Raw genomic sequence first — 13362 nt, 5'->3', positions numbered from 1 at the left:
GCAAAATAATGTTCATTAGTTCATTCTGTATAGCATGTTAACCCCCAGATGAGCATGAGAAATGAGATTGGAGAAGAGAACAAAATCAACAAATGACTTATTTCTTTAATTGCAATTCAGTCTAGTGCTGACATGAAACAAATTTCTAGTAGCTAAATTTTTCTTGTTGAAAATTAAAACCTGCAATCCAACCCTAAAATTCTGTTGGCACTACGATTTTTTGATAATTGCATACACTCAGCGTCTCAGGCTCTCAGCTTGTCTTTATTATTTCAACATCTGTGAAAAGGTTATTATAGTTCCCAAAATGCTCTCAGAAGCTAATTAAAAGGAAAAGACAAGCTAAGTTTATGTTTGGGGGAATCTTGTAGCCGATCCACAGAGTTTCTAGTCGTTTTCCTTAAAAAAAACACTTAAAAATTTACAAAAAAATGGCATTGATTAGCGGGGCGTAGCGGGGCGAGGCGGGGCGGGTCGGGGCGGGTCGGGGACAACTCCATCCCCTTCCCCTTCCCCTCCCCGCACCGGGGAATTTTTATATTCCCCTTCCCCTTCCCCTTCCCCTTTCAAATCGGGGAATCCCCTCCCCAAACGGGGCGGGGCGGGGCGGATCCCCTCTTTTTCGGGTGAAATTGCCAGCCCTAAGAACTTAGTATTGGGTCATCATTCAACGTCACATGTTTTGCGTTTTTCTCTAGAAAGAAAGTCTGCGTCCATGTGGGATTATCTGAGCTGGCATTTAGAAAAGTACGCCTTTGATACGAAGACAAGGATTTATCTAGAGAAAGCGATCGGTCGTCTATCATCAAGGCAATTAGATAGTTTATACTCCAACGCAACTGAAGTACGTCGCCTACAAATCTGCCTTTCAATTTGCTGTGAAGGGCTGAGATTTAAAAAAGGGAATATATATACCTCCCCTTTATTCCAGAGCCCACCCCAACATGACAACATCTAGTTAAAGTAGGGGGTGTCTTGGGAAAGAAAAGGGACCGGATATATCATTTCCCTCCGTCAAATTGAAACTGTGTGGGTCCACATTTTATATGCTGACCTGGCTTTTTCCTCAACATTTTCTATTTACTTTCCAAAGACGAGATAGTCCTGAAGACGGTTTTGTTCTGTTGCTCGTTTTCTCACCAAAAACAAAACTTCAAAACTCTTCTCAATCCCTTTTTCTTCTTCTTCTTCAAGTTAGGGTTTCGATCTTCAAAAACTTCTATTCTCTGATCTCACGCCAGAGCTCCGGCCATGGGGTCTCAAGATCATCTGAACAAGATGCAGCTCCGGCAGAGCTACCGGAATGTCTGGCACACCGATCTCATGAGCAGCATAGCAGCAGATTTTCCATGTAAGATCTCGGAGGATTTTTATTTTTTTTTTTTTCTAGATCTTGAAGGATTTTCCTTTTTTTTCTATTTCTAACTCTCTTGATGCTTGTATTTCCCTTTCTTCTTTCTCTTATCGTTTTCTTTTGATTTGGATCTGTGATCTGAATCATCTTTTTGTTTGCTTTTGTGCAGATTGCTGTTTCTCCCTTTGGTGGTGAGTACTCCGATCTATTCGAGTTCTTATCATTTCGATTTGGAACTTTGACCTGTTTCTTTTATTACTCTGTTTCCATTTTCTGCTGGCTAATCTGTGATGTTTGTTTTTAATTCGTAGGTCATTTTACGTTATAATTGCTTATAAAATGGTCATTTCCCACAAAATTGTTGTTAGTTGTTCATTTGAATTGAAATTTGAAAGTGAATTTTGTGGCTAGATTGGATCTAGCTAATTACCTTTTGGAATGGAATTTTCCCCTTGTGTTGGCTGAATTTGCTAAACCAATGTAAAAATCCCCTAGTGCTGTTATATCTATGATTCAAAATCATGATGAGTGAGTGAATGGATTCTTAGCGAAATTGTATGAGAATTTCTCTCAGATTTTGAACTTATTGTCGAAAAATCTAGTTTTTGATATCTAGGGTTCTTGATTAGATGGTTTAAAAGAATTATGGGTTGCTGACTCGGTCAAATTCATGTTGACCTTTGAGAAGATTAAAGTTCTTGTGTGTTTCAGTGACATTGATGAGTGCATGTTGATGATATGAATTCCCATATCTTGGATCCGGATGATGGTTAATCATATCAGTTTGAATTGATTGCTGGATTGGATTTTCAAAACGTGCTTACCTTTTTTTCTCGATGGGTTTATTTTTTATTTTTTCAAAATATTCAGTAGGTTTGATTTGATCTGATATGCCATTCTATGTTGATTTACTCATAGCAGCCTAGTGCAGAAAGAATATAGTTGGGGAATTGATGGCATTATTGAGAGATGGTTTCATTCAGCTCTGAATGTTTAATTTTTAAGAGATACTGGTCAATTCTACTACCTCAAAGCATCAAGCTTGAACTAAAGGTTTCACTGAATAAAGTCATACAGTAATAGAGAGATAAAGGCTATTATGGACTGTGTGCGATCACAAGACTCCTTTTTTTTCCCAAAGTGGGCCTATTTAGAAAACCATTTCAGCCATAACATAACAGAATAATAATGCTTCATTCATTTTCATCACAACATTTTCATTCATAGTGAATGGGGCCCCGGTTTGTTTTTTCATGTATTCAAGAGGCACACGACAAGGTGATCCCCTATCACCTTATTTATTCATTCTAGTAGCGGAAGCTCTAAGTGTTCTCATATCTAAGGAGGAAGAAAGAGGTATTATCAAAGGATTGGAACCCAACAGAAATGCTTGGCCTATTTCTCATCTTCAATTTATAGATGACACTCTCGTATTTGCGTTTGGACATATCCAATGTAGGCCTTTGGATGATTCCGTGAGAAGAGGCGACTCGTCCCAAATTGATTGAGTGAAAAGAGGTAGGGGCAGTCCAACAACTACTTGGGTAGAAACAGCGAGGAAAGACTTGATAGCTAGGAACATAACAGAGAACATGACCTTGGATAGGATAGAATGAAAGAAAATGATCCACGTAGAAGAACCCAGCTAGAGCCAGGATTAGAGCCGGATAGATTTCTTTCACTTTCTTCATGAAATTTTTCTAAAGGATTCATTTAGCCGACCCCAACTAGTTTGGGACAAAGGCTCTGTTGAGTTGAGTTGAGCTGAAAATTGTAGATCTCACTTCTTCCCCAAACTCCCTTTTCGACCAGCGACTTTGATCCTACAAGAGCTGCTTAGAATCTAATCCTCCTAGTTTAGGTCTCCGATCATATTCCTTCAAATATAGCTTTCACAAGTAATGAGCAATTAGGTTCTTTATGTGATCTTTATCTTCCACCAAGTCCTCCCCATCTACTAGGCAGTTGATAACATTATTCCTTCTTCTAGCATTCACCATCCGATGGACAAACTTTGAGTTCTTATCCCCTTCTTTAAGCCATATAGTGCTAGACTGTTATCACCAACTTATTTGCACTTTCATATAAATCTCTTCATATTCCACATGTAGGGTTCTTCTTTCCATCTTTTCTTTCTCCACCAATAGAATATCCTCTTTCTTTCTATCTAGAGATTCTATCTTTTTCAAAACTTATTTTTTTTTTCTAAATTTATTCTTCTCTTCAAGGGTTTTCTTCCGTTCCTTGACTTTGATCTTTAGTTTTTTTTCATTTTTTAACATAGAATGAAGTCTTTCCATCCCTCCACTTTAATTTCCTTCCACCATTCTTTTATATTCTCATCAAAACCAAGGATCTCACTAGTGCCAGATCATACTTGAGAGGTCTTGGCTCTTCCTCCCGATCTTTCAAATCTAATAGGATTGGCATGGTTTTAAATGTCGGATGAAACAAAACAACATGGCCGAAATATCTTGATTTTGGCTGCTGTCAAAACGAAATCCACTTGGATTCAGAAAATTACAAGATTTCACTCGAAATTTTGGAATTTCACCCGGAACTTCTTCCCTAATTTGTTAATGTTTCAGTTAAAATATGCGAAACATGCAACTTTTCGTATAAGAAGAGCAAATTTTTTGTCGAAATGTTGACATTTGGAAAGAAATCCTAACAAAAATCAACTCCACTCACAGAAAAGAGAAGAACAAGGAGATGCCTTTAAGATATTTCTAAAAAAATGACCAAAACTGAAAAGAAAAACTACCGGCGAATAATCTTACCTAGATTTCGGCCGTGATTTCGTAATGAAATGTTTTCATGATTTTACAAGATTTCGGCTGAAATTTTGCACAAAAATCGAAATATTTCCATTTCGCTTATGATCGAAGCCGAAACCGAAATTTAAAACCTTGAGAATTGCGCAATGGCCGAAAATTTGGCAGAGCAATGCTCTTTGAATATTGAGAGGAAAACTATTGTCCCAATCTTTAGAGATCAGAACTCTATTCCGCCTGCTTAGAATAAGGCTTGACTTGTTCGACCAAGTAGATCTGGCACCTTCTAAAAGCAAGTCAACTAGTTCACAGTGCTGGATGCGTTTTGATAGATTCTTTGTACCCATTGTGATCTCCCATATTCACACTTTTCATGAGGGAATCTAACGGTGTTAAAGTCTCCTCCTGCAATCCATGGACCCATCCACCAGTTATGAATCTCTAAAAGTTCTAGTCAGAACTGCTTACATACTGAAGGTCCATATGCCATCATTAGCTTCCATTTAACATTGCTGCCCATTTTTCAAACCAAAATAGATAAAGAAAATTCCCTTTTCTCGATCACTTCTATTGAAATTGTATCTTCCCTCCAAATGATAATAATACCTCGTGCAATCCCCTTAGCATCTTGACATGCCCACTCTCGATTCCTCCTGCCCATAGACTGTCAATGATAAAATTTGTTACCCCCTCCACCTTTGATTCCATTAAGACTAGAATATCTATCCCTCACGAAACCCATTTTTCAATGGAATCCAAGCCCCTTATATTCCAGAATGCAATCCTCATCTTCACTCCGAAAATGAACCTTCCAAAATTTTATCTTGAGTGTAGGCTTACACAAGCTTTGAGCCACTATGCCTAGATGTTGAAGATTAAATTGATCAAATTTTTGAGTCGCTACTCCTTTTTATTGATGATTAAGTTGGGTCCTTTCATATGCTAACATGAAATTCTTGCACGAAAAATAAATAGGCTTCTGGTCAACCTGAAACTCTTTCATGCTTGGCCTGCTAGCCTTGAACCAGAAATGAATCCATGCTTCAAACTTGCTTAAGCTGCTAGCGCTCGTCACTCATAGTAGAGTTAACAATTGATGACTAAGCTGGTTTTACATAGTCTATCTTAGTGGAACATGAGTTCTGATTTTCAATTTCTCTTCCTCAAGCTAGGAAGATGTATGTTTCCTTCTTTTGTGGGCTATGTTGCTTAACTTTATTTTGTTGCTGGTACGTATACAGATACAGGGAATTGAGATATAACTCAGCATTTTCTGAAATTTAGGAAGCAGTATCCCATTCCATGAGATGTGACAAAAAAAATAAAAATAAAAATCTTAGGGCTATCAATAGGCTGAGATGGCATGTCAAAATCCATTGGATCCATCTCGAAAACACATGGGTCTGTACTCTGTACATTTCTACCAGGCTGATAGATTATGCTTGGATCCAAATATAGGAGTCGATCAACAATTGGGCTGAATTAGTGTCCATGCATAGGATCCATTGGAAAGTACTCCAATAGTATTTCAGAAATTTCACTTAATATTTTCATATATTACATAATTTGCATGCGAACATTTATTTAGTTTGACTACATATTATTTTCCAGACCTTCAAACCCTAAATCTCTCGATCCTATAACATCATCTCCTTCTCTTCCCTTGATTTTTCTTGAAAAATGACAAAGTTTCATTAATATTAAGATAGCAATCGGGACCAGGAGTCCCATCCTGCTTTACAGAATATTAAAGGATAAAAGCACAGGCATACCCGAGACCAACTCGAAGATGTAAAAAGTAAGAAAAGTACAACAACCTAAACTATTCCTTCTCTTCCCTTGATGCAATGATTTTCTTCTTTAGGTTTTGGTTTTATCACTGGTATGGATATTTTATTCATGTTGCAAATGGAACCTTCCCATCCGTATTGTGTGCTTCTCTTTTATGCGGAAAATCTTGTTTTTAAAAGTTATGTTTGCAGGTATTGTTTTGAAGCAGTGATGGATTGATGTTGTAGGCAATATATTCTTATATACTTATATAAAACATGTATGAACTACGATGTATTCATTACAACATTGTTTTTAACTTTTATATAAATTTTTTGCGCAAGCAATTTAAAATATATTTATTAAAACAATGTTTCTTGTATAAAGGTTAATGAACACGTTCATAGTTGGAAATGACATTCTCAGATTTGAAATGGGATCTTTTTTTTTGTTTGGATTCATATCAATTTGTTGAATCTTGGATGGTGTGTCCGACTCCGAGTGTGCTTTGATTCAAACAACTTAGATAGGATCCAAGGAGGATTTGTTTAAGATCTGATCGTATAAGGATCTGAACTGTTTGTGAATTGGGAAAGGGCGGGTCTGATTCGAAAAAAATTATGTTTCGAATATGCAATATTAGCGAAAAAGAAGCATGAAAATATTTGGGGAGAGATAAATCGACTCCCATATATCTTAAATCGACTCCCCAAGTGTCTTTTTCTCTCCTCTGGGTTAGAGAGAGAAAGAGGAGAGAGATAGACACATGGAGAGTCGATTTAAGATATTTGGGAGTCGATTTATCACTGCCCAAATATTTTTATGGAGTGTCATGCATTTGAACATTATAATTAACATGACAAACATTAAGTATCCATTCAGTAACTAGTCCAAGTATCACTATTTTTTATGTCGACCATGGTACATTCCTATGTAGGCTTCCATGTATCATATTTTGTGAGAATCTAGTAGTTGAGGCATATTTAAACATATATATGGGAAAACTGTTTCTGAATATATATATATATATATATATATAGAGAGAGAGAGAGAGAGAGGAGAGAGAGGAATGATAGATGCAAGGGTATACTCATATGATATGTATTTCCAGTTTTAGACATTTGTGGAACATAAATATTGTTGATGATTTAAGTTCTTATAAGCATAACAATTAACTCAGTACTTTATTGATCATAAGTGCATATTCTTATTAATATAAAATTGGTTTTATATTCGTTCTCTTAGGTTTTTCCTTCAAGAGTTCCATGAGAATTGTAGCTTCTCCTTCCTTCTCCTTAACACATTTGTCCTGCATAAGGCTAAGTTTTCATCAATTTCATGTCTCAGATGCACTAGCATGCAGAAGAGTTGGAGTTTTACAGCGCATAGTTATTACCCTAAAAGAATTCTTTTTATTCAACAAAAACTTATGATGTAAACCAATCAAGTGATGTTCATATTCTCTCTTATTTATTTTTTAAAAAACTCCCATAAAAAAGAAGTCTCTTTTTATGGTCCAAAATTTTTTATTTTTTATTTTTCATTGTTCTTTCTAAAATTAATCAGATGATATATGTAGAAAAGGTTGATTTTGATTACATAGGTCAAAACTTGCCAAGCTTGCTAGATGCGACATTTGTATTATTCTCGCACTAGTTCTCACTATTTTAATTTCTTAACATGTGCATCTAGTACCATATGTTGGTATTTCTTGCAGACAAATGGAAAATTTCCAGACAAACTTTGTTTTATTTCATCCCTGTTTATAAATATGTGTACATGTGTTTCATTCAGTTATAAAAGCTCTTTCTTCAATGTAACTTTTCTTATGCACTTGTTATTTCATTGTAGTGGACCATGTGTATCATACTTGCTCCGCAAACGGGCACTTTACAATGATTTGTCAAGGTAATTTTTATTCTTTTTTCTTCAAGTCCAGCTCTTGAAAATTCTGTAAGTTGTTTTTTTGGGGGATAACTTCTGTTTATTGTTTGTTATAGGTATGTGTGCTGTGCTGGATACATGCCATGCAGTGGCAGGTGTGGGGAAAGTCGTTGTCCTGAATTGTGTCTCTGCACTGAGGTATGTAATTGTTTTATTTTATCATTTTCTGCAATGCATATCAGTTATACTTCATCCAAAAGAAAAAGTGATTTTCTAATTTTCCATATTGTCACAATATGCATAATAGGTGGATAAAGAAGATGCATATATGGTTTTATTGTAAGAGTGTTTGTTATTGTGGATGGTAAAGTACATATTAAAATAAATTATGCCCTTCATCCAATCCAGAAAATAAATAAAAAGTCATAACTTTCATTATCAAATTCCTTAAAATGAACAATTCCTTTTTTGGATAACTTTTGGTTAAAGGGCACAAGACATTGACGTTGCTTCGTTGGTGCCTCTGTATGTTGATGGCTTAAAACTGTACTGTTTCGGTAGCTTCAAATGAAGCGTATAGAGGCCTACCATTACTTATTCTCTTTCTTCCTTTGAACATCTTGATGCAGTCCTGAGAGGGTTTCATACGCTAAATCAGTCCATGATGATTGTTGTAACAGATCCAAACAATGTCAGATTTCACATAATCTAACACAAGTCTTTTAGATCATGAAACAACCCCAAAACTACTCAAAGACCAGCTAGTGTATTTTATGCAAAGAGGGAGAGTCATTGGATCATTGACTGTGAATTGTCCCTTCACTCATCAGATTTGGTAGTCTACCATAAGCAACTTTGGAATTTATTGGGTTTTCTAAATATTTATCAAGAAAATTATCCTTCATTGGAGTAGAGGTCCGTTTGGAAAAGCTGGACAGATTCTTTGGAGGTTAGTACCTTATGCAACGATTTTGCATTTGTGGAAAGAGAGTAGGGCTGGCAACGGGACGGGGCAGGGCCGGATGTTGCATTCCATGTCCCTGTCCCCGTCCCCGCCTAGGGGTGGCGGGAAATCCCCGTCCCCGCACTGCGGGGAATATCTAATCCTCAACCCCGTCCCGCACAAAAAATCCTCACCTCAAAAAAGCTTTTTAACGCCCATAAAAAAGACAAAGACAAGCCGTGTTTGTGCACTTATCAAAATATGGTAGTGCCAATATCATTAGCCTAAAAGAAATATTTACTGTTAACAAAGACATTACTACAATAAGAGGATATTGATAATGGCTTGCATATTAAAACGGGGCCGGGATGGGTCCATCTCGATCCCCATCCCCGCCCGTCCCCGCTTCAGGGAATTTTTTAAGTCCCAATCCCCGCCCCCTCTCCTAGTCGGGGAATCCCCCGCCCCGTGCGGGGCGGGGTGGGGCGGATCCTCGTTTTCACAGGTGAAATTGCCAGTCCTAAGAGAGAGGAATAATTACATGTTCAAAGAGAAAACAGGTGGATTGGAAGGATAGTAAATGAAATCCAAATTTACCTCATATCATGATAAAGGAAAAGTGACTCTTTATTTACAGCATGTGCAACTTTCTTAGAAATTGGAGAACGCTTATTAATGAAAAGGGGTGAAGACTAATATTTCAACAAGGTGGCGACCTCCCCATCAGTGTGGGTGAAGTTTAATTTTGATGAAATCTCTAAAGGAAATCCAGAATGAGCTGGTATTATAGGATTATTTCGTGATAACGATGGACACATTACTTTCTTTCTTTGGGACGGCGGGGGTGTGTGATTCTAATGTGGTGGAAGCGAGAGCCCCTCTTTGGGGATTGAGATGGTATGTACACGGCACACTCATGACTGGTCCTTTAATTATAGAAGGAGATTTTGCAAATGTTTTGGCTTCGGTAAGGAATAAAGCATCTGGTACATGGAAGTTAGCAAACATTATATCAGAAATTAGAGATCCATGCTTTGATTATAGGCCTAGAGTTTCTTCATATGAAGCCGTCAACAAGTGAACAAGCAGATAAATTGGTGAAAAAGGGAGCGGAGAAAGAAGTGGTGACGATCATTGGCCCATAAATGGTGGAATTTTCTTATCTAGATGCTTTCCTTATTTTTGTTATTGCTTTCTTATATTAGGTTTCCTTATTTTCTTTTTCCTTTTCTGCTGATTTCTATTTCCTTATTTTGTTTGCTTCCCCTAATTTCTATATAATGTAGATGCCGTATGGCTATTCAGCAAGGAATAATCACATTTAGTGTAGTTAGCATATCAGAGGCCGAGTTTCCTCGAATTAACTCAATCTTTCCCTTTTCTCTATCATCTTCTTCCCTATTTTCTTTTCTGATAGAACGGTGTTCTATCAGGTAATCACCAATTTACATTGTATTCTTTCTGCTTATTGATTGAATGGCCTGATTGCAGGCCATACCAAAGATATGATTGTAGATTGATGCATTGTGCTTGATTCTTGCTAATTAGTTTATTTCTTAGCAATACAGCCTAACTTAATTAAAATTAAAGAGTAAAGTTCTAGTAGGAAATGGTCAAGCTGGACCAAATGGATTTCATGTGTTTTTCCATTCCTAGAGATTTCGAGTTTTAAAGATTTCCTATCCCATTTATTTTCACCTTATGACCAAGTCATAAATTTGATTCTTGAACCTTTAGATCTAACCTAGGTTCGACACTAAAATTGAGAAAGCCTCCTAATTTCACTCTAACATATGGATGAATATGAAGATGTTTATATTTTATATATCAAGCCAATTTTCTTAGGGTACATTCATTTTGATCCAATGAGTTTAAAAAAAGGGCGGCCCAGTGCACGAGGCTCCTTCCATTGCGGGGTCTGGGGAGGGCTAGATGTACGCAGCCTTATCCCCGCTTTGCAAAAAGGCTGTTTTCGTGACTCGAACCTGTGGCCACCAGGTCACAATGAGTTGAAGGAAGAAAATTTCGTTTCTATTTTAATATTGGCAGGTTTATTGAATGTTGTGTTCTGTGGTGCGATGTTATTAGGGTGCCTTTATGTCTCTTGGTGTGCCTCGACAAATAACTATAGATAATTGTATTTAGTCTGTGAACAAGGACATTGATCAATGGACTGACCACTACAAAATGAAGTGCCACAAGTAGACCATGAAGTACTAGGAATTGGCCGTTGAGCATGGATCATGGCCTCATTTCTGCTTCACATTTCTTAAAACTCCGTTCACAGTCCGTGTACACTTTAGATACCTGGTTGCAATGGTTTTTTATCTATAGTCCATCCCCGTGGTGGCCCACATATCAACACAGCCAATCACTATATAAGTACGCTAGATGTGCAATGGAGATGGTGAGGGCAGGCAGACATGGTACTGTGGCTCATGTAAGCTAGTGTAGCACTGTTTTATTAGAATACTTTATTTAAACTAAAATTCATGTCAACTGTGGACAAACTCATATTCTATATCTACTATTTTCAACCTTGCTGATTGATTTTTTGGGGTGCTACTTTTACCAGGTAAAAAAAAATTCTGATCATTCTATCCAAGCAAACCTACTGTAAATATGGTATTTATAAAGGAAAAAAAGTAGTAAGCTGTCTAAGGTCTGAGCTTTTGTGTTTGGTATATGTTCGAAAGTAAATTATTTATCTGCTTCTTTTAGTGAATCTAATTAGAACTTACCATCTGCATGCTGATTTCTACATTCCCTGCTTTTCTGTTCATTATTCTTTCCTACATTTACATATGGTTTTTTACATTCCTTCAGGTTTTTCTTTGCTTTCCAAATTCAGTTGCCTCAACCCGCTTCCTGCTGCAAGATGAGTTCAACATACAGACAACACAATGCGACAACTGCATTATTGTACTCTCTCACACTCAATCTCATGGTCAACATTTGAAAGGAAATTAATTACTCTTCATCTGTTTAACGTAGTTAACTTTTACTATGGTTATGGTGCTGTAGGGATTCATGTTCTGCCTCCAACAACTTGCATGCATATTTTCCCTAGTCGCATGTATTACTGGAAATGATGCACTTCAGGAGGCTTCTCAGATACTTTCATGTGTGGCTGATTGCGTTTATTGTTCGTAAGTCCTTTCCTTCCCCAACCACCATATTCAATAACTTTTAAATCCATTATTAATTCTTCCACGTTCATTTGCTTTGCAGGGTTTGTGCATGCATGCAGGTATGTAAAATCCACAATATTTATATCTATCTCTATTAGTTTTCTCTTATTTTCGACTATAATTAGCTGATTGATTTTATTGTGGGTTATTCCAGACCCAACACAAGGTTGAAATGGATAAAAGAGACGGTAAGTTTGGGCCACCGTCTGCGATGGCAGTGCCCCCAATTCAGCAGATGTCGCGCATAGATCAGCCTATTCCACCTCCAGTTGGATATCCACCTCAACCGGCATATGGGCAGCCCTACAATTATCCACCACCTCCTCAGGCTCAGGGTTACCCTCCGGCCGGTTACCCACCAGCCGGTTACCCTCCAGCCGGTTATCCTACATCTGGCTATTCCCGATGATGTTAATCAAGAAAGGACACTATACACCAATCACCATGAAGTTTGTTTTTCGTTCTTCAAAATGAACCTTGGGTTTCTCGTGACAATCCTTATTGCAGTCAAGATTTTTCAGATATATCCCACATGTAGGTTTATTGTTACTTCAGCAAATTATGGTTCTGTAGATACTGAGAATGAGATGAAATGTGTGCAGTAGTACTTAGAGATGGTGAAAAGATTATACTCTGTTTAGTGTGTTCACGTTTATTGTTTGGAGTTTAGTCTGTGTTATTTTCTGCACAAGACCTCTCTACAATTTAATTGAAAGTTAGCAGTTGAGCATTTGGTACTAGTGATGCTACCTTTTTCATGGAATTCTAAGGGCGGTTTAACCTCCAGTATGATGAAGATTTGCCTCTCATGATCAGCATTTTGATTTAACTTTGAACTATTTAAAGCACTTTTCACCAGAATTTTCTTCATTTTCATGCTATGCTAACTATTATCCTTCCTAATTCAACTTGAACTGAATTTATGTTTGGATCGAAAACTTTGTCTATAAATACCAGTATGTTTTGTATCTTGACGTGCCCACCATGGGATCTGAGTAGACATGGATTCCTCTGGTTTTGTGTTTGAGCTATTTTCACCATGGAAAAGGGCCAAGGAATGTCTCTAATTATTTAGTTCTTTTCTTTTTCCCATTTCTTCAGATTTTGAAGGTTTCTTCAGATTTTGAAGGCCATGGTCCAAAAGGCTCCACACATCGGACCGAGCTTGCAACGCTGGTGTTGCATCATGATGATCTTTAATGGGAGCTTGTGACGACCAACGACTTATGGCGAAGGCTATAAATGTCGAGATTTTTCAAAATGGTATTGTTAAATTAAAGGGTCTTTCACAAATTATATTTTAATTAGAAAAACAATTTTCACACAGGACCGGTCGACCGGGGGTTCCCAGGTGACCGCGGATTGGTTTCTGGAAGTATAAATGATTTCCAGAAAGGTGTGGGCGGACGATCGCGGATCTTTGGATCGTAAAAAGTAAAATGTCCA

General features: G+C 37.3%; 1 protein-coding gene across 1 annotated transcript; it reads left to right on the top strand.

Annotated features, from left to right (window-relative positions):
• The first annotated feature begins 1103 nt into the window (after positions 1 to 1103).
• On the top strand, positions 1104 to 12646 carry LOC143887827 (uncharacterized). The gene is made up of 8 exons (XM_077392022.1): positions 1104 to 1351; positions 1524 to 1545; positions 7750 to 7806; positions 7899 to 7980; positions 11552 to 11647; positions 11750 to 11874; positions 11957 to 11975; positions 12071 to 12646. Exons 1-8 carry the CDS (start codon positions 1252 to 1254, stop codon positions 12323 to 12325), a joined length of 756 nt encoding a protein of 251 aa, XP_077248137.1. The 5' UTR covers positions 1104 to 1251; the 3' UTR covers positions 12326 to 12646.
• The last annotated feature ends 716 nt before the right edge of the window (positions 12647 to 13362 follow it).

Source organism: Tasmannia lanceolata, unplaced genomic scaffold, assembly GCF_043159265.1.
Source record: "Tasmannia lanceolata isolate RefF3 unplaced genomic scaffold, GAP_Taslan_0.1 ptg000012l, whole genome shotgun sequence".
Classification (NCBI taxonomy): Eukaryota; Viridiplantae; Streptophyta; class Magnoliopsida; order Canellales; family Winteraceae; genus Tasmannia; species Tasmannia lanceolata.
The sequence above is the reverse complement of the archived record's forward strand: the minus strand, read 5'-3'. Positions and strand labels throughout refer to the sequence as shown.

Coding starts and splice junctions, on each gene's coding strand:
- LOC143887827 (XM_077392022.1), top strand. CDS start 1,252: ATGGGGTCTCAAGATCATCTGAACAAGATGCAGCTCCGGCAGAGCTAC. Junction 1,546..7,749: donor TGCTGTTTCTCCCTTTGGTG/GTGAGTACTCCG, acceptor ATTTCATTGTAG/TGGACCATGTGTATCATACT. Junction 7,807..7,898: donor CTTTACAATGATTTGTCAAG/GTAATTTTTATT, acceptor TGTTTGTTATAG/GTATGTGTGCTGTGCTGGAT.